Below are 19,222 nucleotides of genomic sequence, written 5' to 3'. Positions count from 1 at the left end.
ACCCTATTGGGTTTAGAATTAAGATAATTCTGAGAGGATAATGACATATATATGTCTCACTAATATAAGAGCTTAAATATGCAGTATCAAATATGCAGTGTAAAATTAATAGGAAATATATAATAGAACCTAAAAAGTTAAAAAGTAAATAGGGAAAATGTAATCACATATGAATAATACCAATTCATAAAACAACTGATATACAATTTCAATTACAGTATAAAAAACAGTTTTTAAAAACATTGAATACACTTAGAGTAAAAAGTCCTGTATTTCTTGCCAAAAAATAAAATCAAAGTAAAGGCAGGTCCAAAGCGATTCCTGCAGTGAAAAAAGAGCGACAAGGGGATCTTCTCAAAGTATGCCAATATTATATACTTTAAGGTGCTCACTTTTACTTACACCGTAAAGTGGAAATCGTTGGTTAAACTGTTCCCAGAGGCTTGTGAGAAACTCCTTGTTTCTCGCTGGATCTCAGACCGCTTCTCCTCCGGCAGTTGCTCCTATTGCAATGCGGCCAAACTACGGATCGTCCAAGTAGACAAGAAAGCTACAGATTGCTTCTTTTTTTCTCCTTGCTTTTTTTCGGCTCAACAGAGCTATGGAACCGGTCAGGGTCAAACACAGCAAATACAGAGTAACGCATTTCGGCTTCAGTGCCTTTTTCAAACTCTGTTAGACCGGAATGTCTGCAGCTCTTATATACCCCTCTGTTAAAATCCTTTGTGTGTAAAGCTATAGAGACCACCCAGATGTGTGGTGTGGCCCTGGGTCATCTGGGTGGTCTCTATATAGCTGGGGACACATGTGTAAGACCTCTGCTTCTTAAACTGTCTGAGTTCAGGGAGTCAAATATCCTGGACTCTGTCATGTGGGATGATTGACAGGCCCTGCACTCACATGATTGGATGCATGAGAGCAAGGGATGGAAATGCTCAACAAAATTCTTGTGCAATATTAAATTCTAGCATCAGATGCTGCATGGAGTATCACTAACACAATCATTCCTGATCCCCACCTGGAAATCTAGTGCACACACACATTTATAAACATGGACCTTAGAATTATAAATTAGTTCTTTTCATTATGAAGCTGAAGGAATATAGGAATGAACCTAATGTTTCCTACACATTAGGAGGATTCAGACTGGTCAAAATCAGAGCAATATCTCCATATAAAAGTCAGAAGGATGAACAGCAAAAAAACAATGCAGCTGCAATGTTACTCAAAATTATACAGTTATAGCTGGATTACAAGAATGTTAACTGTGTTTTTGAATAATATATTATTTTGTGTGGCTTTAAATACTAAAGGAAAAGAAGGGTTGAGGTGAAAATGTGCAAACTGGAACAAGATAGGAAGAGAGAGGATCAATTTCTGAATTTGGTCAGTTTTTCTAAAATAAAACCAAGTAACCTTGAAATATGAGACCTTCAATAACCACCTCATTGTTGCACATGAAGCAGACACAGTATTATAAGTACTAATACCTGTACCTAGAGGGATATGGTTGCACCTCACTGACGAGGCCCACGTCTGGGGTTTTGCCGTTTCTCTCGTTCATAGAGGGATTGCCTGGTATTTCGGGGATGGACAGTACTGTTAAGTCAGGATCAGACTAATATACTACAGGAAAATTCTTCTCTGTGAAAGACACATGTTGAGCAAAAAGAGGCTGCTACTTGGGTGGTAACTAGCCATAGAATAAGCTATTATGCTATTGTTCGTTCCCAGGTTGAGCGCTTCTCTCTTTTTATTTATGCAAATTATGACTCTTAGGGAAGTCTCCCTAAGCGTGATGAGGGAATCCAGACGTGGACCCGTTGCTCAGTGTGCCTAGATGGATATGGCTGCACCTCACTGACGAGGCCCACACTATGCTGAAACATACGTCTGGGGTTTTGCCGTTTCTCTCGTTCAGAGAGGGATTGCCTGGTATTTCGGGGCTGGACTGTACTGTTAAGTCAGGATCAGACTGATTTGCTACAGGAAAGTTCTTCTCTGTGAAAGGCACATTTTGAGCAAAAAGAGGCTGCTACTTGGGTGGTAACTAGCCATAGAACAAGCTTTAATGATGCTATTGTTCGCTCCAAGGTTGAGCGCTTCTCTCTTTTTATTTACAGTATTATAAGTTCCTTCTTTAATAGACTTTGATGAATGATTATCGGTTGTTTTAAAGACATCTGCTATTATTTTGGATCAGCAGGAAAAATAATTTTGTGATATGTTCAAGGCCGGCTAAAGAATGAAATTACGCCTCACAGTAGTAACATTGCTGATATCAATATGCTTGCATGGATGCTGACATTATTACACCTGCCTGCCTATCTGATTGCAACTAATGCTTATGCACAATAACAAAATAAGTAGGAATGAAGTTAGGGAAGAGATGAACTTGTCCCCCCTTGAATGTGGCCCTGACCGGTTCTGTGTCTTTGTGCATGATTAGGTTATGCTGCTGGGAACCTGCGACAAAGAGAAACAGGACAGGACTGGTCTGAGTCTGACAATGACTGACTCAGTTACTGAAGTGTTGCCCCTTTTCATGTGCTGTCTGGGTCCGTTGGACCCACTTAGTCCTATGGATTACCTGTCCCTGGATATGTTGACAAATATACAGGTTGTTCTGATTTCCATATAAATAACATGTAATGCAATTATCTTGGTTAATAAATATGAGTCATCTATTTTGCAAACTACAAAGTCTAACTTTTGAACTTCCATAATATTTTGCCACATCGGCAATGGAGTAAATACTATTATTCATGAGTTATTAACATTGAAATACTTACATTATTAGGTGTTGTTTTATTAAAGGGACATTGGGCTCTCGTGACTCAGTTAAAGCTTACACAAAATAAGCTCCAAAATGAAATTCTGTTATCACATTTTCTCTTTATCTTGGTATTTTTTTTATTGAAACTTAGCTCATTTCCATGAGAGCATACTGAGATATGGTCAGAAGCATGAACGTTTCTTCAGCACTACGTGGCCGCTGTGTCTGCAATGTCTTTGGCAATGTTATACATACAGACCTCAAGAGACATGCACAACCTTGAGCCTACTTCAGTATGCTCTAATGCAAAGAAGACCGATCATGAAAGTTAAACTTTGATTCCCATGCTCTTTGTGTCTCTCATATGTATGAAACATTGATAGGACCTGAATTGTAAGGGAGATATGTTTTAAATGGTTATTGTGTTGGCATGAAAAGAAATATTAGCATAATATGCACACACTATGTAATACTGCTCAATATTCCCTAAAAGTCCTCTCAAGATCCTATAATTGTTTTATGCATTTTATATTGTTTCTAAATGTGCTAGTGTTCATGTGTTGCTCTTTTTGGCATATTTAACCCTTAGTTTTTATGCTTGTGAATATACAGGCAGGTTTGCTTTTGTATATGTCAGCTCAGAATGTCTATTCTCTGTCATCACCAAGGATTATCGGCTAGATTGCGAGTTTTGCGGTAAGAGCTGCTCGGTAAAAACTTGCACGTTATTGCACCGCTGTTTCCTACAGCGCTGGTATTACAGGTTTATCAGGCAAGAAGTGAGCGTAAAGCAAAATTGAGCTCCATACCGCACTCCAATACCAGCACTGCTGAAAGCTGCGGTGAGCTGGTTTTATGTGCTCGTGCACGATTTCCCCATAGACATCAATGGGGAGAGCCGGCTGAAAAAAAGTCTAAAACCTGCAAAAAAGCAGCGTAAAGCTCAGTAACGCAGCCCTATTGATTCCTATGGGGAAACAAAATGTATGTTTACACCTAACACCCTAACATGAACCCTGAGTCTAAACACCCCTAATCTTACACTTATTAACCCCTAATCTGACATCGCCACCACTATAATAAACATATTTACCCCTAAACCGCCGCACTCCCGCATCACAAACATTAGTTAAATATTATTAACCCCTAATCTGCTGCCCCTAACATCGCCGCCACCTACCTACATTTATTAACCCCTAATCTGCCACCCCCAACGTCGCCGCCACTATACTAAATTTATTAACCCCTAAACCTAAGTCTAACCCTAACCCTAACAACCCCTAACTTAAATATAATTAAAATAAATCTAAATAAAACCTACTATAATTACCTAAATAATTCCTATTTAAAACTAAATACTTACCTGTAAAAGTGTTTATTTTACAGGTAAGTATTATGTTTTAAATAGGAATTATTTAGGTAATGATAGTAGGTTTTATTTAGATTTATTTTAATTATATTTAAGTTAGGGGGGTGTTAGGGTCAGACTTAGGGGTTAATAAATTTAGTATAGTGGCGGCGACTTTGGTGGCGGAAGATTAGGGGTTAATAAATGTAGGTAGGTGGCGGCGATGTTAGGGGCGGCATATTAGGGGTTAATAATATCTAACTAGTGTTTGCGATGCGGGGGTACGGCGGTTTAGGGGTTAATATGTTTATTCTAGTGACGACGATGTACGGAGTGGCAGATTAGGGGTTAATACATTTATTTTAGTGTTTACGATGCGGAAGGGCCTTGGTTTAGGGGTTAATATGTAGTTTATGGGTGTTAGTGTACTTTTTAGCACTTTAGTTATGAGTTTTATGGTACAGTTTTGTAGCGTAACCCTCATAACTACTGACTTTCAGTTTAGGGTATCGATCTTGGCAGTATAGGGTGTACCGCTCACTTTTTGTCCACCCAGGCAGACTCGTAATACCAGCGCAAAGGAAGTCCCATTGAAAAAGGACTTTTTGAAAGCTGCGGTAATTATGTTGCGTTAAGGCCAAAAAAATGTGCGGTGCCCCTAAACCTGCAGAGCCTTAACTCTGCTTTTTCACTTATACCGCAAAACTGGTAATCTAGCCGTATGTTAATAAACTTTACTGCAGCCAGTAATGTGCATTGATAAACTAGAGTGCTTTTCTCTTCTTTGCAGGGCGCTGGATTCCCATGCCCCAGCAGTGGATGCCCTCGTATGGGACACTATGCTGATACATTTTCTGGGAACAAAACGTGCAGTCAGACATTTTATTTGAATACAGGAGATGCTGCAAGCTATGCACGTAGGTTTCATTTGATAATAAATATTAATGTATTATACCAGAAAAGGATTTGGATAAGCACATCTCTCCAAAAATATGTTGAGTTCTATAGATAGAGTCGGTAAAAAACTTAAAAGAACACTGGTGCAACAATGATGTCGTCTAATCCATTACTACTTCATTATTCTTTTGATACTATGGACGTCTTGGGGCGTTACATACATGCATAATTCTGTATTTGCCTGCATGTGGCTTCCCTCAAATATGAGGAAAGTGTATTACTGATGTCTAAAAATATTTTAAATAACATATACAAGTAAATATATATATATGTGCTAATTATATTGTATGCATCAGTGTTGAAAGGGTTATTAACCCTTAACTGTGTGTGCACTGAATGATCCTATTTTTTGTACATTTGTGTCTAAAAGTGGGCTAAGCAGAACCTCAATTTATAAATGTGTTCTAAATGTACTTGTGTGAGGGCTCAAAATGTTATTCCCATAATTGTTTAATTGTGCATAATTAACCCCTTAAGGACAAGGCCATTTTTCAATTGTCTTACCCTTAAAGAGACACTGAACCCAAATTTTGTTCTTGCGTGATTCAGATAGAGCATGACATTTTAAGCAACTTTCTAATTTACTCCTTTTATCAAATTTTCTTCATTCTCTTGGTATCTTTATTTGAAATGCAAGAATGTAAGTTTAGATGCCGGACCATTTTTGGTGAACAACCTGGGTTGTTCTTGCTGATTTGTGGATAAATTCATCCACCAATAAAAAAGTGCTGTCCAGAGTTCTGAACACAAAAAAAGCTTAGATGCATTATTTTTCAAATAAAGATAGCAAGAGAACAAAGAAAATTTGATAATAGGAGTGAATTAGAAAGTTGATTAAAATTGCCTGCTCTATCTGAATCACAAAAGAAAAAAATTGGGTTCAGTGTCCCTTTAAGGACCACGGCTATGTTTACATTTCTGCGGTGTTTGTGTTTAGCTGTAATTTTCCTCTTACTCATTTACTGTACCCACACATATTATATACCGTTTTTCTCGCCATTAAATGGAATTTTTAAAGATACAATTATTTTCATAATATAATTTACTATAAAAAAAATATAAAATATGATGAAAAAATGAAAATAAAACACTTTTTCTAACTTTGACCCCCAAAATCTGTTACACATCTACAACCACCAAAAAACACCCATGCTAAATAGTTTCTAAATTTTGTCCTGAGTTTAGAAATACCCAATGTTTACATGTTCTTTGCTTTTTTTAAAGTTATAGGGCCATAAATACAAGTAGCACTTTGCTATTTCCAAACCATTTTTTTCCCCAAAATTAGTGATAGTTACATTGTAATACTGATGTTTGTCAGGAATTCCTGAATATCCCTTTACATGTATATGTTTTTTTAGTAGACAACCCTAAGGGGCCTATCTATCAAGCTCCGAATGGAGCTTGATGGCCTGTGTTTCTTGCGAGTCTTTAGACTCGCCAGAAACAGCAGTTATGAAGCAGCGAATACGATCGGGTTGATTGACACCTCCATGCTGGCGGCCAATTGGCCACGAGTCAGCAGGGGGCGGCGTTGCACCAGCAGCTCTTGTGAGCTGCTGGTGCAATGCTGAATACGGAGAGCGTATTGCTCTCCGCATTCAGCGAGGTCTTGCGGACCTGATCCGCCCTGTCGGATCAGGTCCGCAAGACCTTTCATAAATAGAGGCCAAAGTATTGATCTAGGCCCATTTTGGTATATTTCATGCCACCATTTCACCGCCAAATGCGATCAAATAAAAAAAAACGCGAACTTTTTCAAAAACTTTAGGTTTCTCTATGAAATTATTTGCAAACAGCTTGTGCAATTATGGATTAAATGGTTGTAAATGCTTCTCTGGGATCCCCTTTCTTCAGAAATAGCAGACATATATGGCTTTGACGTTGCTTTTTGGTAATTAGAAGGCCGCTAAATGCCACTGCGCACCACACTTGTATTATGCCCAGCAGTGAAGGGGTTAATTAAGTAGCTTGAAGGGAGTTGTAGGGTAAGTTTTAGCTTTAGTGTGGTATAGTACACAACCCAAAGTATTGATCTAGGCCCATTTTGGTATATTTCATGCCACCATTTCACCGCCAAATGCGATCAAATAAAAAAAATTGCTAACTTTTTCAATAATTTTAGGTTTCTCACTGAAATTATTTACAATTTGCTTGTGCAATTATGGCACAAACGGTTGTAAATGCTTCTCAGGGATCCCCTTTGTTCAGAAATAGCAGACATATATGGCTTTGGCGTTGCTTTTTGATAATTAGAAGGCAGCTAAATGTCGCTGCGCACCACACTTATATTATGCCCAGCAGTGAAGTGGTTAATTAGGTAGCGTGTAGGTAGCTTATAGGGTTAATTTTAGCTTTAGTGTAGAGATCAGCCTCCCACCTGACACATCCCACCCCCTGATACCTCCTGATCCCCCTCAAACAGCTCTCTTCCCTCCCCCACCTCACAATTGTCACTGCCATCTTAAGTACTGGCAGAAAGTCTACCAGTACTAAAATAAAAGGATTTTTTTTTATATTTAATTCAGCAGTGGTGGATCCCCCCTTAGCCCCCAACCTCCCTGATCCCCTCTGATCCCCCCATACAGCTCTCTAACCCTCCCCCCTCTACATATTCTCCATCTTGGGTACTGGCAGCTGTCTGCCTGTACCAAGTTTGCTCATAACTCATGCCCAGTTTGCAGAAACCCCAATTGTCTGTAGTGTAGCTGCCCCCAACCCCCTACCCTCCCAGATCCCTTTAGAACAGTTTATTTCCCACCCTCTCACTCCCTCTACCTCCACCTCCCTCTACATCTTCCTCCCTCACCGGACTTAATGGAGCGCGCACACGCCCTGTGCGCTCCCGATCACTTGTATTCTCTGATCCGGAAGTCCCTCCAATGATGGGCTGCCCACCCGCCTACCTGCCACGGCTCCCACTCACCAACGATCGGCACCATCACTGGCCGATGCAGAGAAGGCCACAGAGTGACCCTCTCTGCATCAGTGTGCCAAAAAAGGTATTGCAGTGATGCCTCAATATTTAGGCATCATGGCAATACCTTGAAAGCGGCTGGAAGCGATCAGGATCGCTTCCAGCTGCTTTAAACCCCTAACGACGTACAGGGTACAACGTTGGTCTTTAACAACCAGTTTGTGTATGACGTGCACGGTGTGTGTCGTTAAGGGGTTAAGAAACTTTGCAACACATGTTCCGTTTTTATTTTGCCTGCTTCACATGTAAGTTAAAGACATGAAACCACAAATTATTCATGATTTAAGTAGAGCATACAATTCTAAAAAACTTTCCAATTTACCTCTATTATCAAATTAGATTCATTCTTTTACTATCCTTCGTTGAAGGAGCAGCAATGCACTACTGGGATCTAACTGAACATTGCTGCTTCTAAGCCTACCTAGGCATGCTTTTAAACACAAGGGTACCAAGTGAACAAGCAAATTAGGTAATACATTTGAAAGTTGTTTAAAATGCCATGCTCTATCTGAATAAATTGAGTACAAATATGAATTTGCTGTCCCTTTACATTGGGTTTTGTTCATTCACAATCATTTATTGTCTGATTGATGATTTATCTATTTAGGTTGGAGATATAAGTTATCTGTTGAGATTGCTGGCTCAGCAAATGCTCTGGGAAATCTCCAGGTCGCTTTACATGGAAATAATAGAAACACTAAGCGATATGATATTTTCAAGTAGGTGAACAATATAGCAGATTGAATATCTAATATAAACCGTTTTAATTTGTTGTAGTAATATTCTAAACACCAAAATTCAATAAAATCATTGACCATCTCTGAAGATTAACAATTATTTATATATCATCACAAGTTTTTCAGAACATTAAATTCCTTTCTCAATCACTCAACCACATCACACATGTATACGAGCTATGGCATGTTCTAGCAATCACATTATTCACATTTTTTACATATGTTTAGATGATATTCATGTATTTATTAGCTAAATATCAGTAAAAAAAGTAGATTAAAAATTTAGGGTTAGGGTATGAGTGTCGTGATAACTGTTAAACGCAAGCGAAAAGGAGTTTATTGCAGTTCTTTGCGCACATCAAAAGAAGCACACAAAATGAGTTCAAAGTAAACTCATTCGCTTGAGTGCAATTGAATTTAATGTGTGTCGGGATAGCACGACCTCAGAGCTCTGGTTAACGGTTATGTGAGACAAAAAAGTGGAAGTACACTCATAATAACACTTTCGGATAAAAATTAACGAAGAAATATGTTGCACCAAAAAGTTATAAGGGCTCAAAGATATGAGGTCTCAGGTGTTAGGGAAAAAAAGGCATGCAAAGGGTTTTAACATAGAGATACTTAAATACATTATATATATATATATGTGTGTGTGTGTGTGTGTGTGTACATATGTATTTATATGCATATATGTATTTATAAGTGTATTTACATATTTACAGACATATACATATAAAGACATAAATACATATATATATATATATATATATATATATATATATATATATATATATATATATATACAGGTAGCCCTCAGTTTACGCCAGGGTTAGGTTCCAGAAGGAATTATTGTAAATCGAAACCGTTGTAAATTGAAACCCAGTTTATAATGTAAGTCAATGGGAAGTGAGGGAGTTACATGCTAAACAGCATTATAAACCTAATAAAATAATCACACAACACAGAATATATAATTAAACTAAGTTAAATGAACAAAAACATTTGCTAAACAGCATTATAAACCTAATAAAATAATCACACAACATAGACTTTACCTGCATTTTTCTGCAAACAGTTCTTTCCATGCATTCCAATCTGGACTGATTTATAGACAGGAATATCTTGTTCCTTTGAACTCTGCTTGATAGCTCAGGTCTGGTTAAACTGATTAATTTCAGCTTGCTTGGCTTGCATATCTTTGCTGCAACACAAGCGGACAGCTCCACCTACTGGCTTTTTTAATCAATGCACTGCTTCTCAAAGCTTTTCAATAGCAGTCACATGACTGAAAAAAAGGTTGTTATTCTGAAATGGTGCAAATTGAACCATTGTAAACCGATTATATATATATATATGTGTGTGTGTGTGTGCATTGGAGCCCTTTGCAGTCAAGTAGCTGATAACATGAAAAATCATATTTATGAAATATTCATATCTAATAAAGTGTTTAACTATGTATTTACTGTAAATATTTCACATTCCAATGTTTTTAACATAAGGGAATATGTTCTAAGTATTTATAAATAGATATTCATATATATATATATATATATATATATATACTGTATATATATATATATATGTGTGTGTGTGTGTGTGAAGAACATTGAAATGTGAAATATTCATATTTCATGTTGGGTTAGCGCATTTGGTTAAATGTGATCGGTTTGCGTGCGAATATGGGCGTGCTCTATTAAAGTCCATGGGGGAATACGTTAACGCAATCATGATATTTTAACTTTGCGTACATCGGGATAGCAATTGTGTGAATTTTTTTTACTTTCAACTTGTAATGCGTGTGCTACCCAACGCGGGCAAAAGCTTACTTCTAGCAGAGTAAACGCACTAACAGGAGCCATAAATAGCGCTGCTCTCATAATCTATCCCTTAATGGCATAGTAAAATCATTATATCAAATAGTCCAGGAATTCAATCCAGTTTTTGTATCTGTTCTCCATGATCAGAGGTCAGAGAAAATAAGATTACCCTAATGTAAATAATCACTGACATGTAGCTGGTACATTACATCATTTACTATGCTAAATTATACAATTTTATTCTGACTTTAATGACCGTTTAACAAAATAAGTTGCCTTTTCAAACTATGAATAACATTGCCAGTAGAGACTCAAGTGGGTGTGTGTGGAGGGTTCTATTCACCCAAATTCGTTACTGCAACACCCAAACCTCAGGGTGCCAGCTGCCATGAAATGTCAAGGTAGTTTCCTTATTACTGTCTAGTACTATGCACAAAGCAAGCAGAGCATTAAAGAAGAGAGAAGGGATGATTAAAAAAAAACGGAGTACAAAAAGGTAGAGTGGCGCTCCCAAAAAGATGCTATAGAGTATTGATATGTGTAATACAGGTCACAATGTTAGGAGTTTATATATATATATATACACTAACATAGAAAATACTTGTATAAGTGTATAATAAATGTGATCAAATAATGGTACTCAAACCGTAATATTACACAAAATCTGAAATATTTCATGAACCATTCTATAAAATTTTGTTAAAACATATAAAAAACAAGTCTAAAACAGTGAGGCTGTGGCCACAACCTAAAGTGTATCAGGCAGTTTGAATATTGAACGTATTGAACGTCTTAGTTCATATGCGCAATGACATCTCTAATTGCCTTCAATCTGAAGCATAAGTCATAATGGTAAAAGGGACCGATGTCTAAATATCAGAATCCTTTTATTGGCAGTGGTTCCTGTGAGTAAGATCTTGATAAAGGCTTGTCTACTAACCGAAACGTGTAGAAGAGACTCCAAATAACTACAACCCTGCAGGTTTTTGGATTATAACCCTTTTTGCTATTTAATAGCAAGTTACCACAACTAAATACGGAACATCCCGGCAAAGGATCTTTGAAATCAACAGAAGCAGCTTTGCCTTCAAGATTCCGGTTACTCACCCATGGAAGCTCAAGATCCTATCGGAGGTCCGGTAAGGCGTCTGTAATAATCAGACTATTGCCCTTTCTTGGTGGTTACGCTTACTCACTGGAACCACTACCAATAAAAGGATTCTGATATTTAGACATCGGTCCCTTTTACCATTATGACTTATGCTTCAGATTGAAGGCAATTAGACATGTCATTGCGCATATGAACTAAGACGTTCAATACGTTCAATATTTAAACTGCCTGATACACTTTAGGTTGTAGCCACAGCCTCACTGTTTTAGGCTTGGGTTTTTTATGTTAATTTTTATAGAATGGTTCATTAAATAATTGAGATTTTGTGTAATATTAAGGTTTGAGTACCATTATTTGATCACATTTATTATACACTTATACAAGTATTTTCCATGTTAGTGTATATATATATATATAAACTCCTAACATTGTGACCTGTATTACACATATCAATACTCTATAGCACCTTTTTTAGGAGCTTCACTCTACCTTTTTGTACTCTGTTTTCTGTAACCACCAGAGCAGAGCTTGTCCCCATTTTTTATATTAAAAAATAAAAACATGAGAAGTTTCAGTAAGATGAGCTTCCATTATCCTTTATTTTTAGCTCTGTAGTCAATTATTTGCATAACCAAAAGTTATGGTCTAGAGATACCCCTAAAGACTTGCTTTAGAATTGTAATACATGGTTTTCTACATACAAAATGCAACTAATGTACAGTTTACATATTTTGACAGCGGACACATTAGAACAGGCAGAAGATATACAAGGTTCATTGATGTGGCAACAGATGTTGGGACTCTCACTAAAGTGACATTTGTCTGGACGAGCAGAATTGTAAACTTCCTCACTACTCAACTGGGAGCTAAATCTGTGACAGTGCAATACGGGAAGGACGGCACTACGTATGTACTCCTTGCACATTTTATACTGAAAATATTAGCATAAAAAATGTAAAAGTACATTAAAAATGAATATTATTTTTCTATTGAAAGATGGTTCATGAAGGGTAATGATTAAAGGGACAGGCAATTTGTGATTACAATTTTTTTGCAGTATTCTAATAGATTAACATAACGGCAGAGTCTGAACATTATTAGGACAGATTTACACATTGTTTGAGGCAATTATTTTAAATATTCATTTATTTGCGTTAGGCTTTTACCCAGAAGAATTATAGGTCTAATATATGTAATAATAATGCCGTTTGTGCTTTCCCTACATGCAGTATGCACTGTGGGTTTTAGGTGCAATTTAGTTATATTTAAAGTGACAGTCTAGTCAGAATGAAACTTTCATGATTCAGATAGGACCTGCAATTTTAAAAAGCTTTCCAATTTACATGTTCTCTTGGTATTCGTTGTTAAAAGCTAAACCTTTTAGGCTCATATGCTAATTTCTAAGCTATTGAAGGCTGCTTCTTATCTCAATGCATTTTGACAGTTTTTCACTGCTAGAGGGCACTAGTTCATATGTTCCATATAGATAACACCATGCTCACTCACATGGAGTTATTTAGGAGTCAGCACTGATTGGCTAAAATGCAAGTCTGTCTGCAGAAGCTTAGAAACAAGGTAATCACAGAGTTAAAAAAATTATTATAAAACAGGGTTGGTAATGAAAAACTGGGGAATGGACAATAAAGGAATTATCTATCCTTTTAAGCAATAACAATTCTGGAGTAGACTGCCCTTTTATAAAAGTTGTTTAACCCCCTTACTGCTGAGCCATTTGACACCCTAGTGCTTTGTTGTTTTGTAGCTTTTAGATGCTGCTCACATTTAGGTATTACAAAAAGTAATTTTACAGTGAGAAACCAATGTATATTATATTTTGGGGGGTTTTCAGCAAACAAAGCAGATTCAGATTTTGCTATTATTTTATTCATATATCATAAAGTGATAAATCAACAGCACAAAGTGTGGGGAAATGTATGTCTTTACTAAATTTTGAATAAATAGAGTTGTTTGGTCAAACCTTTTGTGGTCTATAATTGTAACCAAAAATGGGCCTACTCCTAAGCTTACATTTTTGCTTTTCAAATAAAGATACAAATAGAACAAATACAAATTAATCATAGGAGTAAGAAAGTTGCTTAAAATGGCATGCTCTATCTGAATCATGAAATAAAAAAAATGGATTTCATATCCCTTTAAGGGAACTGAGATTGATGGACAAATGAAAAACAAATTTGATAGTCAACAAAAACGTATTTAAAATAGCAGCCGCACCAAAAATGACACTAAAACTCCTCAAAAGATATACAATAAAAAATTATAAAAACCAGTAGGTGGCGCTATAGGACAACAAATGTGAATACCTATTCAGTGATAATTTCAAAAAATGTACCTATTCAAATAATAATTACAAGGAATGTGTTTTTACAAGTTAAAGAATATTTATTCAGTTAAATACATAAATTCATAAATAGTTTAAAAGACATGTCATAATAAATTTACTATAAAATCGATTGGATGTAATCTTAACTCTTTTAAAACCACATATAAAATATGTAGACACCGGTGTCAAGTAGATATTCTATGTAAATTGATAATATATACAAAACTATGACAAACACAATTTTATGGCAAATGCAATTCAGGACAAATGCAATTCAAGATCAATGAATATTTGTGTGAGAATTTGTTAGGTGGAATTGATGATAATAAGTCTTTCATAAGAAGGTCTATTGTTAGGTGAAGATCGGTATAGTAGTGGATAAGCTTATTCACTTGATATGGTAACAAGTCTTTAGTGTTTTATCCGGAGCTTTGTATTTAGTTAGTGGAAGTAACAATATGTTTAGCTGTAGATAGTATCTATTGTAGTTTGTATCACATAGAAGGTGGGAAGGTTATTTTGTTGCAAGTTAATTTCCCGTGTACTTTCCTTAGGTATTATTACAGATGTGATCATTAGTTTTTTAACATTCCTTTTTCTGCTGCCTTACTTACAATTTAGTTGACACAAGCTCCACAACGGCCCTCAGGAGTGATGTTCCTAGGACTCCGTTTCGCTTGGGGTGTTTCTAATGTATGACTGGTCAGGGTGTCTTTGGTAATACTTGCGGTTCTGCAGCAAACGGTAATCTGTATAAAAACAAGCTCCACAACGGCTAACCTTTCAGGGTATTATGTTCCTAAGGTTATTATGTTCCTAGTATTAACTATTTACTAACTACCTAGTTAAAATAAATACAAACTTACCTGTGAAATAAAACCTAACCTGCCTTACACTAAAACCTAACATTACTAAAAATAAAAAAACTATCATTACAAAAAAAATTATCCTAAAAATAAAGATTAATCCTATTCGTAAAAAAAACCCCACCCCAAAATAAAAAACCCTACTCTAGAATAAACTACCAAGGGCCCTTAAAATGGCCTTTTGGGGGGGCCTTAAAAGGGCCTTTTGTAGGGCATTGCCCTGAGATAAACAGGTCTTTTGCTCCAAAAACAATACGAACACCCCCTAATACTATACAAACCCCCAAACTACCAGGGGCCCTTAAAGGGGCCTTTTGGGGGCCTCTAAAAAGGGCCTTTTGTAGGGCATTGCCCTGAGATAAACAGCTCTTTTGTTTCAAAAAGAATACAAACACCCCCTAACACTATACAAACATCCATCCCCCAAACTACCAGGGGCCCTTAAAAGGGCCTTTTGGGGGGCCCTTAAAAGGGCCTTTTGTAGGGCATTGCCCTGAGATATTCAGCTCTTTTACTAAAAAAAAAAACACCCCCTAAAAATATATATTACACAAAATAACAAACAAATTATCAAAAATAAAAATATTATTCCTATTCTAATACCCATAAAAAAACACCCCAAAATAAAAAACCTAATCTAGAATAAAATACCAATGGCCCTTAAAAGAGCCTTTTGCAAGGCATTGCCCTAAAGATATCAGCTCTATTTTTTTAAATAAAATTACAAAGACCCACTAACATTAAAAACCCCCACCCCCAAACCAGCAAAATAAAAAACAACTATCTAAAAAACGTAAGCCACCCATTGCCCTGAAAAGGACATTTGTATGGACATTGCCCTTAAAAAGGGCATTTAACTATTTTATTGCCCAGACCCTAAAAAATAAAACCCACCCAATAAACCCTTTAAAAAAGCCTAATACTAACCCCCTGACAATTGACTTACAGTTTTTGAAGTCCCGCTTGAACGATCTTCACCGCAGCAAAGTATTCATCCAGGCGGCGTCTTCAATCTTCATCCCGGCGGCAACGTCCTGATTCAAGCGGAGAGAAGTCTTCATCCAGGCGGCCTCTTCAATCTTCATCCAGGAGGAATCTTCTATATTGATCCCGGAGGCACGGAGCGGGTCCATCCTGAAGACATCCCGTGCGGAACATCCTCTTCATACGGTCTCGGCCATACACTAAATTTGAATAGCCAATAAGATTTTAGCAACCTTAATTCCTATTGGCTGATTCAAATTTTTTTAGCCAATAGGAATGCAAGGGACACATCTTGAATCGCGTCCCTTACATTGAAGATTTAGTGTACGTCGGTGACCATATGAAAAGGATGCTCCTTGCCGGATGTCTTCAGGATGGACCCACTCCGCGACGGCTGAATGAAGATCAAAGAGGGCGCCTGGATTAAGACTTCTTGCCGCATGGATGATGACTTCGCCGGCTGGATAAAGATCCTTCAAGCGGGACTTCAACAACTGTAAGTGGACCGTTGGGGGTTAGTGTTAGGTTTTTTGGGTGTTTTTTTTTCAGATTAGGGTTTAGGCAATGTAAAAGAGCTAAATGCCCTTTTCAGGGCAATGGTTAACTTAGGTTATTTTAGATAGATTTTTATTTGGGGGGGTTGGTTGGGTGGTGAGTTTAACTGTTGGGGGTGTTTGTATTTATTTTACAGGTAAAAGAGCTGATATCTTTGGGGCAATGCCCCAAAAAAGGCACTTTTAAGGGCCATTGGTAGTTTATTGTAGGCTAGGGTTTTTTATTTTGGGTGGGCTTTTTTATTTTGATAGGGCAATTAGATTAGGTATAATTCTTTTTTATTTTTGATAATTTGTTATTTTTCGTAATTTAGTGAGGTTTCTTTTGTAATTTAGCTTTTATTTTTTTAAATTAGATTTTTTGTAATTTTTAGAGTAGTGTTAGGATTTTTTAATTGGTAGTTAGTTTAATTTTAGTTTAATAATTATAATAGTTTAATTGTTTGTTTAAAATGATTTTTTTTAATTTAACAGGTAAATTTCAATTTAATTTAAGATAGGCAAATGTAATTTTAATATAAAGTTAGGGGGTCCTTAGGTTTAGGGGTTACTAGTTTAAATTAGTTTATTTCGTTGTAGGGGAGCTTTCAGTTTAGGGGTTAATAGTTTATTTTAGTATATTTTGTTGTGGGGGGCTTGCCATTTAGAGGTTAATAGGTTTATTATAGCGGCGGTGTGGGCGGACGGCAGATTAGGGGTTAATAATATTTAAATAGTGTTTGTGATGCGGGAGGGCGGCGGTTTAGGGGTTAATACATTTATTATAGTGGCGACAATGTCGGGGAGCTGTAGAATAGGGGTTAATAAAAAAAATTGTAGCTGCAATGTCGGGAGCAGCAGATTAGGGGTTAATAAATTTATTATAGTGTTTGTGATGCGGGAGGGCCTCGGTTTAGGAGTTAATAGGTAGTTTTTGGGTGTTAGTGCACTTTGTATTACTTTAGTTATGAGTTTTATGTTACAGCTTTGTAGCGTAACACTCATAACTACTGACTTAAGATGGCGGTACAGATCTTGTCGTTTTAGGCTGTAACGCTCACTTTTTACCGGTGCTATGGGAATCCCATTAAAAAAAGCAATTTTTACGTATGCAGGACTGATGTTGTGGTACAGGCTAAAAGGTGTGTTGTACACCTATACCCACAACACATGTAATAGCTGCGGTGCTGTTTTAACACCGAAAATGCCATATTTTTAGCATTACAAGACGCAACGCAAAAGTTCTAATCTAGCTGTTTGTTATTAAAAATAAACAAAACTATATATTTTTACAACACTCCCAAATTGTCTATATAAATCAATCATCTACAACACATTTATGCAAAGAAAAATTTAGTGTACAATGTCACTTTAAGTTAAGTAATGGCAAATTTTATATGAAATTCTAAGCAAACTCTTTCTTCATTCTGAGAACTTTCTGAAATCGTTTTGCTCACTGATATCATACATCTAACCATCCCTTTAAAGAGACAGTAAATTAATAATTAAACTTTTATGATTCAGGCAGAACATGCAATTTTAAACAGCTTTCCAGCTCACTTATATTATCTAATTTGCTTTGTTCTTTCGATATCCTATATGTTAAAATATACCTAGGATGGCCCAAGAGCAGCAATGCACTACTGGGGCCTAGCTGCTGATTATTGACTGCACATATATACCTCTTGTCATTGTGTTCAATTGGGTCACAATAGTGTAATGCTGCTCTTTTAATTAAGGATACCAAGAGAATGAAGCACATTTTTATAACATATAAAGTTTATTGGAAAGTTGTATAAAAAGGTCTGCACTGAATCACAAAGAAAAAAAAAATGTGTTTCATGTCCCTTTAAGTAACCAAACCATTTTCTTCTTTTCAGGAGCACGTTCTGTGGTGGTGAAGCAACAAGACAGGGAGTTGTTCAGACTCTTAACCGTTGTTAACCTTGCAACAAAGAAACTTTTTTTTATTTTGTTTCTGACTGTCACCACTTTGATGTATTTGACCACAATCGTTCATTGTCCAAAAGGTAATGCTACCTGGAAACTGCTGACCTGTAACACTTAAGACATTATAACTCATAGCTCTTTATACTTACCAAGTAGTTAGATGACAGAACAGGCTAAATATAAATTTTGTGTTTGCAAACTTTTTGAAATATGTTTTTATTGTTATAGAACCAGTGGCGTCACTAGGGTTGGTGTCACCCGGTGCGGTAAGTCATGGTGTCACCCCCCCCCCAGAAAAGCAGACACACACAAAAACACAGGCAAACACACATACAAACACTCAGATGCACATACAAACACTCTGAAACACACTCAGACACACACAAAAACACTGAGACACACAAAAACTCAGACACACACATACAAAATATGTAAACTGCACTGCATTAATTGTGAAGCTCGTGCCTAGAGCTGCTCCCTGGCTCAGCAGAACATCAAAAGAAAGATAAACAGAGCACTCTAAAATAAATCACTGAAGAAAAGGTTTAGGCGCGCAAACTATGAAAATTCTGCTCTCTGACTCTGTTCCAAGTCTGTCAGTGCACAGCCCTGGGCCGCATGTCACTGAGCAGTGAGCACAGATAGGCAGGCAGGTTTAGGCTAGCAGCACAACTTTGCAAACCCCACGGCACACCCACAACATTCATAGTGAAATTGGGCAGGGGAGGAGCAAAGTACAAACAAGCAAAAGCAGCCGGGAAAACTATTTGTTGAAATTGCAGCACTGGCTCAAGGGGCAAAAAATGGTGTGTCTACAACTTCCCC

The 19,222-nt window shown here is 36.8% G+C and overlaps 1 protein-coding gene across 1 annotated transcript in view; it reads left to right on the top strand.

Annotated features, from left to right (window-relative positions):
* Positions 1–18,391, top strand: part of LOC128640510 (pancreatic triacylglycerol lipase-like) — a 50,739-nt gene extending 32,348 nt beyond the window's left edge. Inside the window, exons 9-12 of the mRNA XM_053692986.1 lie at positions 4,915–5,041; positions 8,666–8,777; positions 12,462–12,629; positions 18,328–18,391. Coding sequence (XP_053548961.1) covers positions 4,915–5,041; positions 8,666–8,777; positions 12,462–12,629; positions 18,328–18,391 — 471 coding nt within the window. The remainder of the gene's footprint in view (positions 1–4,914; positions 5,042–8,665; positions 8,778–12,461; positions 12,630–18,327) is intronic.
* Positions 18,392–19,222: the final 831 nt, after the last annotated feature.

Source organism: Bombina bombina, chromosome 9 (genome assembly GCF_027579735.1).
Source record: "Bombina bombina isolate aBomBom1 chromosome 9, aBomBom1.pri, whole genome shotgun sequence".
In the NCBI taxonomy this organism is placed as follows: Eukaryota; Metazoa; Chordata; class Amphibia; order Anura; family Bombinatoridae; genus Bombina; species Bombina bombina.
Note: the sequence above shows the minus strand (reverse complement) of the source record. Positions and strands in the feature narration are given on the sequence as shown.